We start from the raw sequence: 18143 nt of genomic DNA, 5'->3' as shown, positions 1-18143 counted from the left end.
CACAATTAGAAGGTATAGCCTCATTGGAGTAAGGGTAGCCTTGTTGGAGTGAGTGTGCCCTTGTTGGAGTAGGTGTGGCCTTGTTGGAGTAGGTGTGTCACTGTGGGTGTGGGTTTTAAGACCCTCATCCTAGCTGCCTGGAAGCCAGTCTTCTCCTGGCAGCCTTCAGATGAAGATGTAGAACTCTCAGCTCCTCCTGCACCATGCCTGCCTGGGTGCTGCCATGTTCCCACCTTGATGATAATGGACTGAACCTCTGAACCTGTAAGCCAGCCCCAATTAAATGTTGTCCTTATAAGAGTTGCCTTGGTCATGGTGTCTGCTCAGAGCAGTAAAACCCTGACTGAGACACTTGTCTTTGCTACTTTTGAATTGCTGTGACAAAACACCATGAGCAAGGCAGCTTATAGAGCAGTTTATCTGAAGCTTACAGTTTCCAAGGGCACGTGCCCACAATCAGCGAGGTGGGTAGCATGACAGCAGGCAGTCGGGCCTGGTGCTGGAGCCATAACTGAGAGTTTGGGTCTTGATCTTCAAAAAGGAAGAAGACAGAGAGTGGGAATGGAGTGGGTTTTTGAAATTTCAAAGCTTGCTTCCTAGTGACACACCTCCTCCAACAAAGACCACACCTCCCAATCCTTCCCAAACAGTTCCACACTTAGGACCAAGTATTCAAATATATGAGCATATGGGGCCATTTGCATCCAGACCACCACAGTGCTCCCTTTCGTTCTGTTATTAGGTACGGGAATATTGCAGATTAAACCTTCAGGAATTTTGGGCAGGTGCTTTGTCACTGAGACCAAAAAATTTTATTTTGTTTTTATGAGACAGGGTTTTTCTATTATGTCATTCTGGCTGTCCTGGAACTCACAGAGTTCTACCTGCCTTTACCTCCTGGGTACAGGAATGAAATATATGTGCCACTATACCTGACCAAGAGTTTAATTTTATATTTCTCAATTATTTTAGATAGAGTCTTATATAGTGGAGGCTAGCCTCATAATCAGTATGTAGCCAAGGATGGCCTTGAATTTTTAATTCTCCTACTTCCACTTCCTAAGGGTTAGGACTAAAGTCGTGTGTGTGTGTGTGCGTGCGTGTGTGCGTGTGTGTGTGTGTGTGTGTGTGTGTGTGTGTGGTGTGTGTGTATGTTTTGAGACAGGGTCTTTCTGGTTGGCTTTGAACTTAACTGACTGTGGTTCAAGGACGACCTTGAACTCCTGACCAACTTGCCTCTATCTACTAAGTTCTAGGATCAAAACCTCACACCACCACACTCAGTTTGTGTGTGTGTGTGTGTTTATTTGAAAAAGTTTTCAAAATTTCAAAATTTTGAGACAAGTGTCTCCCCATAAGCTGCCCAGGCTGGTCTTTCCTTTTTCTGTAGCCCAGACTAACCTTTGAAATCTTGCCTCAGCCTGCCAACTAGCTGAGATATAGCCCTGAGTCGTTACACCAAGCTTTTGTCATCCAGTTTCTGAGTGTAGGGGACCAGATCCCCAGGGCAACTCTGCCAGGACCCGGGAATGACTTTCTGGTAGTTTTGCTTTGATGTTATGTGCGTGTCTCTCTGCCCCGTGCAGAATTTTGGCAGTCTCTAGAAAGGGGAAGGGGGAAAAGGGTAAAATTAAAGGTTTCATAATCTCCCAAGTACCGGATCTGGGGCTGGAGCAGACACTGCTGATCTTAGCAGTCAGGAGACCTGAGGCAGAAAGGTCTTAGATTCCAGGCTGGCTGGAGGTCCAAAGAGACCTTACTTATCCTATTTCACAAAAAAGTACACTTCTGGGATACTACTCTGGGGTGACCAGCACTGCCATCAGTACAGAGGGCAACCCAAGGATCGTCCCGAGGCTCCAGGCAAGCCGATTTAAACCTCCTGGGAGGTGTCCCACTGGGACTCAAATAGATGGATAGGTGGATAAATCCGACTCTGTAGCCCAGTGACAAATCGGCCTGAAGGTCGGTCAAGCCGAACTCAGCGGTTCATGGCCCGGAGAAACCTCTAGCACACTCAGCCGCCAGGGGGCGCCACCACCACGCTCAGCGTTCACTATCCCCCCCCTCCACCGCGGGATTGGGCGTGCTCGGGGTCGGCGGCGGGCGTGGCCAGCGTGCGCACGGGGGCGTGGCTAGCCTGCCGCGGGCGCGCGCGGCGGCGGCGGCGGTGGTGGCGGCTGTGGCGGAGGAGGCGGCGCGGCAGCGGGTTCCGTTCCGGGCCGAGGCTGGACGCGGAAAAGTTGCGGGGCGGCGAGGAGCAGCCCGGAGACGGGCAGCGAGGGCGACATCGAGCCGGGGGCCGACGTCTGAGGACCAGCCATGGACGACCTCGGTGAGTGCGGGAGGCGGAGGGCGGAGCGGTCGGGGCCCGGCGGCCGTGGATCCCACCCTGGAGCCCGGCTGGGTTGCGGTGCCTGCGGCCCGGAGCTGTGCGGGCCGCTCGCTCTAAGCTGCGGCGCCTGAGACTCCGATCTCATACTGGGGTTCAGGGACTCACCTCGGGGAAAGGCGCCCCGTTCCCCGGGCAGACCTCTTCAGCTACGGGACCCTCACTTCGCTTCCCCACCCCCACCTCAGAGCGGCTGCCTACCGGACTCGGTCTCAGAGGCTGTCTGTCTCTTCTGTGACTCCCCTCTGTTCGCTCCAGGCCACCTCCCACTTTGCAGACTTCCCCCACACTGGCCCCCGCTTCGGGATTATAGCCGGTTTCGAGAGCCCACCCGTGTCCTATAACCACCTACTGGAGAGCTTGTGAGGACCACACCCCCGTTCTAATGACAAGTGTCCCGGGCTACAGCACAGACATCCCCCTCCCCACACCACACACCGACTCAAGTCTTGTCACCCTGTATTTCAAGATCAAGCCCTTCCCCTTCAAGTCTAAACTTAGAAAGGCAAGTTTGGGGGTGGTGGTGGCTTATGACTCCCACCTCTCACCCACCATTCCCAGACCCTGGTGAAATGCCAGAGGAATGAGGAGGGGAATGGGCCTCAGGCTACAGCCAACGTGTCCTGGCTGGCAAGGTCCTCCACCCCCAGCATCAGGATTGCAGGAAGCCCCACAGGTAAAGAGGACAGAATGCCCAGAACAGAGTTTCACTGTCCTCCTGTTATTGGAGCCCGGAGGCAGTTCTTTTCAGTCCACACTTGGTCCGGTGTTAGGACAGAGAGAAAAAAAGAATGACTCTCCTGAAAGTCGATTTTTAAACCTGAGGGGGTTGATTCAAGGGTTCTAGGTAATGCCCTGTGAACCCTAGAGTGAAGGAGCCCCTGTCTTTCCCTCCCTGTAGGGCCCCTCAGCTGAGGAGGTGTGTGTGGGATAAGTGCCTTCTCTGTAGAAGCCTTGTCTTCACTCTCTGGACTGTGGATGGCTTGTGTGACAGACCACTGGTGTCACCCGTGTCCCTGGCTCTGAGGAGCAGATTCACTAGATAAGACTGAGAATCCCCTCAAGCAGTGAAGGGTACCAAGTTAACTAAGACCGGCCATTTTCAGTCACTGGGTTGCCCGTTTCCTTGTGTGATCAGGGAGCCCCTGAAACATCCCAGAGCTGGGGGATGGTGTTGGGTCCTGCTTGTTTCCCTGGAGTGGGCTCAGGGCTGAACATAGTTATGCCTTTGGGTCAGGCTTGACTTGTATATTCCCAATGCACTCCCTCCAGATTGGCGAAGCTTCCAGGCAGGTATTTTTAATTCTTATTTCTCCACATAAAAATACTTAAGCTAGAGAGAGGCTGGGGCATTGTGCTTTTGAGCAGGCATCCGAAACTGTCAGTGTTTTCCCTCATGGGAACTAGGGAGCTGAAACCCAGTCACAGCACCTCCCTGCTGGTTGGGGGCCCCTGTTGTTTCTGGACAGCCCTCGGGGCTGTTTGAAGGACTGAGAAAGTCTCTGAGGTGCCTGCAAAGTCCAGAATCCCAGACTTCTGACTGTCTTCTATTTAGGGCCAGCACACTGAGTTGTCTTTGAAAGGAATTGAAGGGATGAAGTGGGCTGTTTATGGAGTGCTTACCCATGCCTGGGTTTGTCCTGTCCTCACAAAGGTCTTTCTGTAACATTGCCCCGAGGCCATTGCTACCACCAGTACCTCTTTTTAACAAACAGAGAAGGAAGAGACCAAGAGAGGCTGATTTTCTCACCCAAGGCTGCACAGCCAAGAACAAATAAGTCTGTGCCTGGAAGCCTGGTCCCTGTACAGCTCCATGTTACATTCCTGAAGGGGGCAAGCAGGCGCTCGCTCGCAGGAGAGGCGGGGGCGGGTGGCTGCCACCTGTGACTTCTGCTGCCTGCTCTAGACCCTCCAGTTGCTTGATCCACACTACTCCACTTCCTCAGTCTGAGTTCTCGGGGGCCGTTATGCCTGGCTGACCAGAGCTCAGGGTTGGGGGGAGTGGATATGCAGGAGGGGAGAGGAATTTGCTTCTCGGCCCGGGCGGGCGGTCAGCTGTCTGGATGGCTGCTCAGCACACTGCCCGTCAGCTGTTTTCCAAAGTTAGGATGGCTACGATGGCCAGCCCTCTTGTTTTTATTTGTGTCCCAAGAGAGATCTCAGCTGTGAACCTCCTGGTCGGTTAACACTGTGTGTGTGTGTGTGTGTGTGTGTGTGTGTGTGTGTGTGTGTGTGTGTATTAGTTTAGGTGATCTCCCTGTGGCAAGGCCGTGGGGCACGTACATAGCCTCCACGATAACTGATAACTGTGTTTTTGGCTTGAAAGGAAAAGAAAAAAAAAGATAAATAGCAAGACTCTCCCCCTCCTCATGGTGGTGGGTGAGAGAGTCGCTGTGCGCTGTTTAATAAGTTACAAATTTGTAGCTCATCGGGCAGGAAAAAAAAAAAAAAAGGTAAACACAGCGTGTCCTGCCTCCTCTGCGCCTTCATTCCCTGCGCTTTGTGCTGTGGGGCGGCTGCTTGGTGGCTTTTCTCATTAGAGCTTAGACGCTGGTTTGGCCCAGAGCTCATTCTGTTCGAGTTCTGGCCGGAGTTTCCTGGACAGAGTTCTCACAACACAGATGCACTTCCATTATGCCCCGGCTCTCCCCTTTCTCCATGTTCACGTCGGTAATGCACTGGGGGAGGCCGTGACCACAGTGTGGCCTGACAGGGATCTCTCTCGCTCGGCTGGAGACAGGCCCTGTGCTCAGCACTTCTTCTTCTTCTTCTTCTTTTTTTTTACACTGTTGAGAGGGAGGTGTTCTCTCTCTCTCTCTCTCTCTCTCTCTCTGATGGAGAAACCTGAGCTGGGCCATTCTTTGAGCTGGCTGGGGTTTGAACCTCGACTGATCCAATTCTGGATCTGGTTGTCTCAGTCGTAAAGCAGCAAGAGCTGGTACTGATCGTGGAGGTCCCCAGGAAGTGGCTGTGATAGCATTGCCTTCTCTTCCATAGTGGGGGACACAGCCAACTGTTGGCCGTGTCCAGTCTGCTGGAATCTGGACCTGTCTCCTTCCAGCTTCTCAGCAGTCTTGACCCTTTGGAAAACAGTGCCTCATTGTGTTTGGGGGTGATGCTAGGGGGAGTAAGGGAGTTGCCCCCGGGGCATTCCAGGCTACAGAGCTGCCTAGTCTCCATGGAAAATCTGGCTTTAGGGCTTGCCTGTATGTGGGACCTCTGGGTGTTAGGCCTCGGTCAGGACAGTTGCTGGACCCGTGGCAGAGGCAGCATCTGGTGGTGGGGCAGCAGGGCCCTCCTGAGGGATGTCTTGTGAGGTGCCTGCTGGTAAGGGTGCCTGGCTTAGATTGAAACCCCGTGTTGTGTTCGATTGTTAGGTTGAAAAGGACACCATGGGTGGAAGGGATGGGAAGCTGTGGGCTTTGGGCAGGACACGGCTATCCCACAGAGGGTGACAGCTTTCTGAGGGACTCTGCATGTTCATGTTCCTCCTCTGCTTCTTCAGGGGTGGCCCTGTGTTGCACAGACTGGGCCGGTCATTGACTGGAGGGGTCTGACGGAGGCCAAGAGTCGCTGCTGCGGCCCCTCGTGGCCTCTTCCCTCTGCACCCATGTCTCGTGGAGCTTCTTGTGGTCTTTACCTTGTCTCAAGGCCAGAGACGTTTGTCTCAACCAGTCTTCAACTGGGCTTGTTCCGGACTCAGGGCCTTCATGAATAAAAATAACATTTACAGAGCGCATTTTAAAAAACTGTTTCTTAAAGTCAAGGTCTCTCTATGCAACTGTGGCTGTCCTGGAACTTGCTATGTAGACCAGGCTGTCCTGGAACTTGCTATGTAGACCAGGCTGGCCTCGAACTTGCAGAGGTCCACCTCAGCCTCCCAAGTCCTGGGATTAAAAACGAGCCCCGGGTTGGGGATTTAGCTCAGTGGTAGAGCGCTTGCCTAGCAAGTGCAAGGCCCTGGGTTCGGTCCCCAGCTCCGAAAAAAAGAAAAAGGAAAAAAAAAAAAACAAAAAACAACAACAACAACAACAACAACAACAAAAAACGAGCCCCATCTCATGTGCAGAACACTTTAAAACCATGTGCGCAACTCTGTGGCATTTCAGAACATTGTTTTTAAAAACCACACGCACAGAACTCTTTCCCGGGACGTCTCGTTTGCCCTTACTTGCAAGTACTAGACTTGCATCTTTCGCCCATTCTTGTTTTGGCCACAGAGTTGTTTTTTTTTTTTTTTTTTTAAAGATTTATTCATTTATTATATACAAGCATACTGTAGCTGTCCTCAGACACACCAGAAGAGGGCATCGGATCTCTTTACAGATGGTTGTGAGCCACCATGTGGTTGCTGGGAATTGAACTCATGACCTCTGGAAGAGCAGTCAGATGCTCTTAACCGCTGAGCCATCTCTCCAGCCCCAGCCACAGAGTTTATATGAAGTAAACTCTCTTGTCCTGAGTAGTCACCACTCCCCACTTCTGAAAGGACACCAAAGCTTGGGGGGAGCCCACTCGCCTGAGTTCTACAGCTAGTGAGGGGCAGGATCAAGAATCCAATCCAGGGCGACTGACTGTAGAGTAGAAATTGTTGATCTATCTATCTATCTATCTATCTATCTATCTATCTATCTATCTATCTATCTATCTATTATCTATCATCTATCTATCCATCTATGTATGTATGTACGTACGTATATAACTACTTACCCATCTACCTACCTATCATCTATCATCTGTCTGTCTATCTATCTTGAGGTAGGGTCTGTCTACCTAATCCTGGCTGGCCTGGAACTCCCAGAGATCCACCTTTCTCTGACTTACAGTGCTGGGACTAAAGTCCTGTGCCACCATGTCCGGCTTTCTTTTCACTCTGTATTTTAGACAGGCTCTCATCATGTTGTTCAGCTGCCCTTCAACTGATTCTTTCAGCCCAGGCTGGTGTTGAACATGTAAACCTTCTGCCTCAGCTTCTGGATTAGCTGGGATTAGAGGTCTGTATCCCCGGGCCTGGCTCCAGAAATCTTTTCTGTTAGTCTTTGTGTCCTCATCTGTTCAGTCCCCACTTCCCTTCTCTCCGTCCTTTCATGGTCAGGAGGAGCTGAACGGCATGGGTGGCTGTGTCTGTTGATGGACACAGGGTTCCATTCAGCTCTGACCAGCTCAGTCACCTGTACCCTTGACACAGAGCTGTGGGCTTAGAGGCCAGCTGCCAGATGTCAGTGTCCCCAGGGTAGCAGCTTTTCTCTCTGTGCTGTAGGTCCTGCCCTGCCCGCATGGACACATTCCTCATCTTCATTTGGGCATACACACTCTCTGTCACTTGAGACATCCATCTCTAGTGGAGAAGCTGTTAAAAACCACCGTGGTAGGCTTCATGTGGTGGCGTAGGCCTTCAGCCATAGCATTCCGGAGGCAGAGGCAGGCAGATCTCTGTGAGTTCCGGGCCTGCTTGGTTTCCATAGGGAGTTCCAGGCCAGCTGGGGCTCCATAGTGAATGTCAAGCAAAGGAAGAGAAGGGAGGGCGTCTGTAGGGATAGGAGAAGTTGGGGGTTGGGAGGCGGGGAGGAGAATTTCCAAGCTGAGAGATGTTGACTAAACAACTCACTGAAAGGGAAAGTGGAGGTTTGTCTCCTCTCCAAGCAAAAGCCCCTCTCCGCTTGCCTCACCACTGGCCTCAGTATACATCCATCTCCCTATGAGCTTCCAGCTGACTGAGTGCCTGACCAGTGGAGCTTAGCACTGGCCTCCCTAGGGAGGCTTCGGACACTGGGCCAGCAGCAGGCAGATGTGCCACTGGGAAGGCTACCACAGTCCCAGCGGCCGCATAGTCTGGTGAAGATGGGCTTTAAGGCTTGTTTCTGATGTGATTGTGGTTTTATGGTTTACGGGATCGTCTTCCTTAGGGGGAGGGGTAAAGTAGGAGTGTCATGAAGCCTTACTTCTTGTTTGTTTGTTGTTTGTTTGTTTCCTGGAACTTACTATGTAGACCAGGCTGGCCTTGGAACTCAGCAGAGATCTGGCTGCCTCCGAGGGCTGGGAGTAGAAGGGTGTTTTAAACGATACAATAAAGAAAAAGTCCCAATCCACCCCCAAAGTCCTTTGGACTGTGTAGGGGACTGGTTGGCCCAGTGCTTCTCCACCACCCATGCGCAGGTCCCTAAAAACAGACCTTCCCGTGTGCTTTTCCAGAAGCACACTCGTTAGCATCTGCCTACCTTATGTGCACGAGTGTTTTGCTCACACGTATGTCTATGTATCATGGACACCCTAGAGATGAGTTACAGGCTGCTGTGAACTGACATGTGGCTACTGGGAATTGAACCTGGGTCTTCTGTAGGGACTGCCAGTGCTCCTAACCCACGAGCCCCCTCCCCCCATGTTTATTTTTAAAGACAGTTTCTTGTAGTCCAGGTTAACTTCAGACTTACCAAGTAGCAGGTGAGACAATGACCTCGAGCTTCTGATCCTCAAGCCTTCGCTGCCTCCTCTCAGGTCCTGGGATCACGAGAACACCCCACTCAGTTTACGCAGAGGGAGACCAGACCTGGAACCTTGTACAGTGAGGCAAGCATTCTGTCAATGAGCTATGCCCCTGAGCTCCTCCTGTAAACTTTAGAATCAAAACTCTTTCAGGCTGGCGAGATGGCCCAGTGGGTAGAGGTGCTTGCTGCCAAGCCTGACAGGCTGAATTCGATCTCAGGTCCTGCATGGTACAAGGAGGGAACCAGTTCTCACAGATTGTCCCCTGAACTCCACAGATGTGCGGTGGCGTGTGTCTCAGCCCCCCCCCCCAATAAATTAATATTCAGTTTTTTTTTAAAGGGGAGTGACAGAAAACCCCACCTTTCAACCTCTGGTCTCCACATGGACGCAGACCCTCACACATATGAACATTTGCATACATGGAAACACACCCCAGCTTACAGCACTTCCCGATTACCTGGATTACCTGATTGCCGTAAGCGCTTGTGATGATGGCTGTGCTGCGCTGTTCAGGGAGGAAGGACGACAGAGGATTCTGTGCTCAGAATGACTGTGAAGTCAGCTGATGCAGTGCTTTCCGTATTTCCCTGTCCTCTCTCGGTGAATCTGCAGATGTGGCACTGTGGGCGCAGGCGGCCGATTGTGCAGGGATTTATACCTGAATGGATGTGGAGAGGCGTGTGCGTGGAAAGCACGGCCCGTACATTTGCACGGGGTGGCCGAGCGCTAACATCTGCATCTGAGTGGAAGGCAGGCGCGTGCTTCTGTGCTGGGGTTTCCACTCTCCGCATGTTTAGGCACCGATGGCAGGTGCTGAACAAGAGTTCACAGGCGCCCTTCCCTTGGTGGGCTCTGAGTTGTAGTAGAGCCGGGTGCTGACTGGTGTCTGCCGGTGTCGGCCGTATGGCGCTGTAGGTGGTGGGAGGAGAACCAGATAGGAGGTAATGTTGTCACCTGGGAGGTAGGTCACAGCGCTGTGACCTGTACAGAAAACAAAAACAAACAGATAAAGAAAACCAAAGACAAACGGAAACAGAACAGCAAAGGGGACCAGAGGGACAGGCCGTGCTGTAGGGGCAGAGTCGACATTAATCAGATGGAGTCAGGACAAGAGAGATATTGGTCTCTGGCTGGAGGTAAAGGGTTGTATGGGCCAGTGGGTTACAGGCAGTATGAGCCCAGGATGTTGGGGACAGGTATGTGTGTGCGCGTGTGCCTGGCACGGTGACATCTTGTTAGCCTGTGGCTGGCCAGCGTCATTAGCCTGTCGGCCTGGGTCCCCAGCCCTTACTTGCAGCTTAGTGTGGCCCTTCCGGTTTCCCAGTGTTCTCAGCTCTCCGGCATCTCCATTCTTCAGGTCCCACTTGTGTAGTGTGCTGAGTCAAAGTTGACTGGTGACAGTGGTAGCATGGATGACTAGAGTCTAGCAGTAGTGGCCCTTTTGCCTCAGAGGCCCTCGTGTCTCCAAACACGTTGAGCCATCAACAGGCTCTGGAAGTCAGTGCCTCAAGGCAGGAGGTGGGGTAGGACAGGGTCTGTGTCCATCTGCTTGACTGCTGGGAGGGATCATGGAGCCTTCCTAACCAGGTCTGGATGTGGCGTGTCAGGGCCTTACACTGCCGATCTCAGAAGTAGCCTGATGTGTGTGTGCTTTGTGGGGGAGGGGATGGGGCCTGGAGGAAGCTCTGTGTGATCCTTGGCTGGAGCTCAGGTAATTGTTTTAATGAAATGGAATGCAGCTTATTCAGAACTCACTTGGCAGAGACAGCCATGTTCTGGTCTGTTTTCTTGTTGAGGAGCTCGGGGTATATATTTCCAGCTGTTTTGAATCATAGACTCCGGGTGAGCGGAGCAAGGTGGGCGGAAGCCACTGGGGCGCTCCTTCCTCAGCGGGGTCAGGGAGCTTCATTCAGGCCGCCCCAGTCTTTCTTGGACGTCAGTATGTCTCCTGCGTTATGGGGATCCAGCCCGTGGCCTTGCCTTCAAAGAGTGTGCCCTCTGCCACTGAGCTACCCTGCCCCAGTACCAGAGTGTCTTCCTGACGTAGCAACAGAGAAACCCTGCTGGAAGCAGGCTGTGAAGGAGGATGTGCGGGCAGAACACGGGATGGATGCTGAGCACACAGCAGAAGGGCCTCAGGGAAAATCTCTTTGTTTACACAGCGTACTTCATCCTCACAGCCAGCCCCGCAGGCAGGTTGATTATTGTTTTTTATTTACCGTATGTATTTGTGTGCCTACTTGTCCGTATGCACACCAAGTTTATGCAAGCGCCTACACAGAAGAGGCGGTCAGATGATCCACCTGATGTAATTACTGGGAATTGAACTCGTGTCCTTTGGAAGAACAGCTTTTGACTGCCGACCCTCCTACAGGTCCTTCTCAGTGAAGTGCCTTGGATTTTAAAAATTACACTTATTTTTTTACTTTCATTTGTTCATAAATTGCATTTACTTATCATGTGTGTGCACGCCTGTGTGCGTGAGTGTGTGCATGCCTGTGCGACTGTGTGCAGGTCAGAGGATACCTTGCTCGAGTTTTCCCTTCTATCATGTGTGTCCCGGGGATTGAACTTGGGTTGTCCAGCGTGGGTGACCCTGACCCCACCCAGTGGCATCAGTTTGGCCCACTGTCCCCTGTGGCCTTGCGGTCCCAGTCTGTCTTTATTCGTCTTGGCCCCTGATCCAGTTTCCTCTTTTTCAGATTTTGACACAGCCTGGGACCTCCTTGCCCACTTGCTGACACACTTCCTATGCCGATGGGTGTGCTTTCTCTGCCTCCCCTTCAGCTGCACGTGTCTCTCCAGAACCTCCTGTCCTCTCCGCTTCCCTCCTTAGGTGCCCTGAGTGGGAGCGCCTCCCCGTTTTCCCTGAAGATTTTCCTGGGTTTGTTGTTTTCCTCTTGTTTATCTGCTTCCATGACCCCTTTTAGAACTTTTGTGCTGGCGACTCCCAAAGTTCTGTCCCCACCCCTGAGGTGGATTCTATTGTCCTGATTCTTCCGGTTTGCAGGCCAGCAAAGACCCAACTTGTTTCCTTTTCGCTCTCTCTCGGAGGCCTCAGCTGTCGTGGGAGCTGTGTATGGCCCCACTGCTCTCTTCTTGGCCTCTGTTTAGATAAGGACAGGGTTTGAGGTAGGAGGCAGTGATCCCAGCCTGCAAATGAGGAAGCGAAACCAAAGCTCACAGGACTTAGAGTGTGGGGACCACAAGGAAGGAACTTGACCTTCTGGTATTCGGACACCCTCTCCTTTTGAGCTCTCATTCGGGTACTCCCCATGGGGGGTTGGGGTGAGACAGGATTCACCAAGCTCAGGCTGGTTTCAGACTTGCTCTACAGGCAAGGCTGACCTTAACTTTATAATTTCCCTTCCTCTGCCTCCCAAGTGCTGGGATTAACCTTCACCATTATCCACCATCATGGCATAACCCACCCCCTCTCTGTTTTTCAAGATATGGTTTCTTTATGTATCTCTGTAGCAACTCTCACTGTAGATCAGGCTGGCCTTGAACTCAGATCTGCCTGCCTTTCGGCATGTGCCACCATCAGCTGGCATAAACCACGTACCAGCACTCAGGAGGCAAAGGCAAGCAGATCTCTGTGAGTTCAGAGTTCCAGGCTAGCCAAGGCTGTTACTATTACACAGAGAAACCCTGTCTCAAAAACCAAAAACCCAACCCAACCCAAACCAACCAACCAACCAAACAAACAAAAAGAGCAAACCCCCTGGACTTCTTTTTGTCTTCCTACTGTGTGCTTCTCAGGACAGGGTGCCTGTTGCCTGTCAAGTGTGCCAGCCACCATGGCCTGCCCTGTGCTCTCTGCGGTATTCAGTGGATCAGTATTTGACGGTGGTTGATGATTAAATGGGCAAGAACGGCAGGTACCCATTGTGAGTCTACACACCACTTCCTTCTCTGGTGGAATGGAGTGGGCTCCTCTGGGTTTGGGCGGTTCAGGCCCCCAGTCTCTGCGATTTCTGGTGCTGCCGTTGCTGCCGCTTCACCCGAGCCTCTGCCCTCACGCCCAGGAAACAGGAACTTTCCCGGAAACAACACTTTCTTCTTGTTGAGATGTGTGTTTCTAATTTATTTTAGAGTGCTGGGGTTAAAGGTGTGTGCCGCCTATCTTTCCGGCCATTTCTAACTTTTAAAATGTGTGTGAATGTTTCGCCTGTGTGTGTGTGTGTGTGTGTGTGTGTGTGTGTGTGGTGTGTGTGTGTGTGTGTGTGTGTGTGTGTGTGTGTGTGCGCGCGCGCGCGCCTGCACAGGCTAGAAGAAGGCATTGGAGTCCCTGGAACTGGAGTTGCAGACGGTAGTGAACCCTCATGTGGACTCTAGGAATGGACATCTGGTCCTCTGGAAGAGCAGCCTGTGTGCTGAACCATGTCTCCAGCCCCCATTTTTTTGTTTCTTGAGACAGGGTCTTGCTTTGTAGCTCTGGATGGCCTCAAGCCCGGAGTAGTCCTCCTGCCTCAGCCTCCTGAGTCCTGGTGCTATAGGGGTAGATAGTCCACAGCACCTGGCTTAGACTCTCTTGAGTGTTGGGTCAGTGGTAATGATTAACGTTGGCTCTTGGAATCCTCTAGACTCCACTCCAGGGTTTGGCCCTTGGTGTCACCCTCCCTGTTTTAAACTTCTACCACACATCTGTGACCTTGGCAATGGCCATCAGTATACCTGTGCCCCCTGGGCTCTTTAGCTGCCTGCAGAATGTGACTTGGTGGCTCCCTAAGAGAACATAACTTGGCCACCTCCTGGCACCATGGGGCTGTGCCCTGGAGGTGTGCTGGTCTCACTTCAGTGCTGGTGGTGTGCGGTTGGTTTCCTTATGTGGTGTTTCAGTTTTCCTGAGCCTCTCTGGTGGCTTAGAGTGGAAAGAAGTAGGGAGGAGGATGTTCCTTAGCTTGGCTAATACTAACCCATCAGCTAACCCTGGTATCTGAGCGCTGCTGTAGCTGGCTGATCTGGGATCCAGGGCAGCCCTGGGCTGGGAAGGATACACTGTGGCACCTACGAGGCCTCCCAGAGTATGCTGCACTGAGGCTCCTTTAGCATAGGGCAAGGGAGACGTAAGCTGGGTGTGAGCGTTCACCCATGATCCTAGTGTTTGGGGAGCGGAGGCAGAAGCACTGTCATGGGTTCCAGGCCAGCCAGGGAAGCAGAAAGAAATCTTGCATTAGAAAGAGCAAAACAACAGGGTCAGAAGAGACAGCTCAGCAGCTGCTCATGCTGGCTGCTCATGCACAGGACTGGGGTTTGGTTCCCAGAACCCACATGGTGGCTCACAGCCATCCACAATTCCAGTTCTAAGACATCTGGTGCCCTTTTCTGGCCTTCATGGGCATCAAGAATGCATGTAGTGCCCATATATACATACGTACATGCATCATACATACATGCATCACACATATATGCATCATACCTACACACAACATACATACATTATACATAAATCATACACACATCATATATATACATAAATCATACATACACATACATTAATAGTACATGCATCATACATGTATCATGATACATATATAATCATATATATATACATGCGTCATACATACAGGCAGAATATTCATACAAATAAATAAATTAAAAAAAACTTTTATTTCTTTCTTTCTTTTCTTTTTTTTGGTTCTTTTTTTTTGGTTCTTTTTTTTTCGGAGCTGGGGACCGAACCCAGGGCCTTGCGCTTCCTAGGCAAGCGCTCTACCACTGAGCTAAATCCCCAGCCCCTCTTTCTTTTCTTTTCTTTTCTTTTTTTCGGAGTTGGGGACTGAACCCAGGCCCTTGCGCTTGCTAGGGAAGTGCTCTACCACTGAGCTAAATCCCCAACCCCAAAAAAAACTTTTAAAAGGGAAAGGGAGAGTGTTGTTTTTTAGGATGGGCACCTGGAATGGCTCTGGGTGGGTGGACACAGGCCTGACACAGGAGCTGGCCCAGGGGCCATCCCCATCTCTCAGGGCAGCTAATCTTTCGGGGGCTGCCCTGGGCTCTGTTCAGGTTGGGAGTGGCACAGCGTCCTGAGCAAGCTTGCCTGTCCGTTTCTAGGAATGTGCCTCTTCTTCGGGTAGAAGTGGGAGTGTTGGCGGTCCACACTCGGTTCCTGTGGCCTCCTGGCTCGTCGGCTGCTCAGGGCACCTTCTCATCCCAGATGAGCCTCACTCTGGCGGCTCTGGGGCTGCTGTGAAGGAGCTGCTACAGTGCCTGGGCCTCTATGCTCATTCCTTGGCGGCTGGCCTGAGCTCTTTTGGTCATCTGCTGCTTGTCTTGGAAAGTTCTCTGCCGCAGGAGTGACTGTGTGGTCTCTTCGCCCTCCTGAATGTCAGCCTTGCTTCGTGTTTGGGCCGAGGCAGCTGCTAGACAGCCGGTGGCCACTCTCCTGCCTCACTACCTCAGCTGGCCTTTGCTGCCGAGTCCTGAGCTGTTCAGGAACTCCTGCCCCTTCTCTGTCTTTAGAAGTCTGAGTATGAAGTTGGTTTGCTGAAGGGGCCAGGCGGGAACAAGCAAGCGTCACCTGGAGGTAGTTGTCACAGCTTCCTGTGGTCACTTGTAGTCATCTGTTCCCAAACATCCTGTTTGTGCCTGTGGAGTAGAACTTCTGACCGGGAGGCAGGTTATCTGTTCCCTGCCGCACCCAGCCCTCAGGCTGAGTGTGGGGCCAGGGTGTCAGAGATCATCCTCTCTCAGAGGGGCACCGTTTGCTGTGTGGCTGTGACTGTGGCTGTGGTAGACAAAGCTGGTGGCAGATTGTTGGGCATTGTCCCGTCCTGGTTTTGTACACTCTCCTCTCCCTACTCTGTCTGCCTGGGACATTTCCCCTGAGTGTTCTAGTGCTGGATGCTGGCAGCCTTTCTCTGCTCCCAGAACTGTGGTTCCCTAGCCTTCGCCTCCCTCAGTCGAGCGGCTTAACCTCTCCCTGCTTTGACCTCTCCCTGCTTATGTGCTGGGTTTCAGAGAGGGCTTGGTGGGTGGTTCCCTTTGTTTCTATTGAGACAGAATCCTCAAGAGTCACAGGAGGGCCTCACATCATTTACTATGTAGCCAAGGAGGACCCTGCACTTCTGATCCTCCTGCCTCAGTGCCGGGATTACAGACTTGAGGCACCATAGCTGCCCTATGCTGTGACTGTTCCCGCCGTGCCGAGAGTTGAACCCAGGCCTCACAGCACTAAGCTGGTGCTGGGATACACCTTGGTGTCTTTTGTTACTTTTATTCTTTCCTCCCCCTCCTCCTCCTCCTCCTCCTCCTCCTCCTCCTCCTCCTCCTCCTCCTCTTCCTCTTCCTCCTCTTCCTCTTCCTCCTCCTCTTCTTCCTTCTTCCTTTTTCTCCCCCCCTTCCTTCTCCTCCTTTTTTCAGCTACAGGGATTCTCTGTGAAACCCTGGCTGTCTTGAAATTCAATCTGTAGCCCAGACTGCCCTTGAACTCACAGAAATTCTCCTGCTTCTGCCTCCCAAGTGCTGGGCTTAAAGCCGCAGCACCCAGTTTGGGGATTGTGTTTTAACTGCCGGTCCATACAGCCCCTCTCTGCTGTCACAGTGTACCCTCTGGTCACACTGGACTTTGATTCCCACTTGTCATGAGGGGGTGGCTGGCATTGGGGGAGGACATTCTGGGGCGCATGCATCTGTATATTTTGTGTGTGTGAAAGTCATCTGTGGATCGATTGGAGCTTGCCTGGCATGCTGCCACTGAGGCAGGGGCCTGCCGTCATGGGAGGAGAAGGAGTGTGTGTGGGTTGGTGCTTGGGGGAGGAGTTTTTCTGTCACCAGCCCAGTCTTCCTCCCTCCATGCCTCAGTGAAGAAGACACTAACAACAGCCTCTTGGTCCTCTGTCTTCTTGCCTGTTCCTTGTCCCTTACTTTTTCTGACTTTTTTCTTTGTTTTTCCCTTTCAGCCCTGTGACTTCTTGCTTCCTCTGCTTGGAGTCCCGCTGCAGGCCAACACATCTGTAGAATAGTTACTTCTTGTGGTTGATACGCCTTCATAGTTACAATGGAGTCTTACCTTGTGTGTGAATAACAGAAGGTTCTGAAGCTCTCTGTCCTTTCTCTTCCTGGTCCCCCTTCTTCCTCGCTCCTCAGTTTAAGAATTAGTCGTTGGGCGCACCTGCAGTGGTGACCTCAGCCTGGACACTTGGCTCTGCAGAAGGGCATAAAGTGTGGACTGTGTTCCACAGCCCGGTAGGACAGCGGGTCAGGGCTGTGGCTGCAGATCCTCATCTGGAAACAATCCCACTCTTACCGCATTTCTCACAGGAACTTTCCTTGCTTGTGGGAGGCTTCCAAACTGGTCCTTGAACTTGAGAGACTTTCCAGTCCTGAGTAAGTTGGACCATGCCTCCTCCGGTTTTGTTTGTTTGTTTGTTTTTGCATTGTGGCCCATAAAGACACACTCTTTGGGTGAATGGTCACCCCTGTTCAGTGCCGTCTCTCAAAGCCATGGCTGCAGCATGGCTTCCTGAATGACTTGTTCCTGGGCTACAGTGAATGACTGCACGTCAGGAGTAGGCAGGGGCATTCTGGAACTCCCTCCAGCTGCCACTGTGTCCTCCTCAGGGGGCCACTTTTAACTTTTTCTTTTGGAAGACAAAGTCTCCCTACGTTGCTCAGGCTGACCTTACTGTAGTCTTAGGCTTGAGGGAGAGTGCCCCCCTCCATCAGTCTCTCAAGTGCCAAGGGGTGGACACATAGGTCAGTTACACTCTGACAGATTTTAGTGGGGAGGAACAGTGTCCTGTTAAATATTATTAGATAATTTTGTTCCCAAATAAAAGACACAACCCTTTATATGTATGTATAGTAAGTCTTAAGAGCACTAGAGCTGGGTAGATAGCACCCTCTACACTACTTTGTCTACTTTCCTGTCAATAACCCCAAGACATCATTTGCCACGTTCTGACAGGCTGACCCTCATGGCCGTTCTTCCCTTCTTTTCTCCCTGAGACCAGAAGCCTGGGATCCCTCAGCACCGCCTACCTCTCCTCTGCCCCGCTCTGGCGGTAGGCGTTTTTATTCACCAACCCTGGATAACTTGGTAGGCAAGGTCTACACAGTAAAAGCCGGTATCCGTGAGGATCTGTGACGTCCAGAGCATCCAGGCCCTGGGATACAGGATTCAGCACCTGACCAACCTCTGCTGAGCAGAGCCTCCACCACAGACCTGGGCTGGCCTCGGGCTTGTCCAACATGGGAGTTTTGCCCCGTCCACCCATCCATCCACCCATCCATCCACCCATCCATCCATCCATCCATCCAT

General features: G+C 52.0%; 1 protein-coding gene and 1 long non-coding RNA gene across 6 annotated transcripts in view; one reads left to right on the top strand and one right to left on the bottom strand.

The window, feature by feature from the left end:
• The window catches only part of Pxn (paxillin), a 61601-nt gene that overhangs the window by 12332 nt on the left and 31126 nt on the right, over positions 1-18143 (top strand). For 2 of the 5 annotated variants that reach the window (NM_001401038.1, NM_001401037.1), the window contains 1 exon segment: positions 2164-2335. The exons of 1 other annotated variant lie outside the window; for it this stretch is intronic. In NM_001401038.1, the coding sequence (NP_001387967.1) occupies positions 2323-2335 (13 nt within the window). In that variant the 5' untranslated portion in view covers positions 2164-2322. 5 annotated transcript variants of the gene reach the window in all.
• On the bottom strand, positions 3676-11255 carry LOC148002356 (uncharacterized). Its single transcript, XR_015634873.1, has 4 exons — positions 10170-11255; positions 9345-9859; positions 8824-9098; positions 3676-6098 (listed from the first exon to the last, which is right to left on the bottom strand). It is a non-coding gene; the product is annotated as an uncharacterized LOC148002356 (long non-coding RNA).

The sequence above is a fragment of the Rattus norvegicus genome, chromosome 12 (assembly GCF_021556685.1).
Source record: "Rattus norvegicus strain SHRSP/BbbUtx chromosome 12, alternate assembly SHRSP_T2T, whole genome shotgun sequence".
In the NCBI taxonomy this organism is placed as follows: Eukaryota; Metazoa; Chordata; class Mammalia; order Rodentia; family Muridae; genus Rattus; species Rattus norvegicus.
The sequence above is the reverse complement of the archived record's forward strand: the minus strand, read 5'-3'. Positions and strand labels throughout refer to the sequence as shown.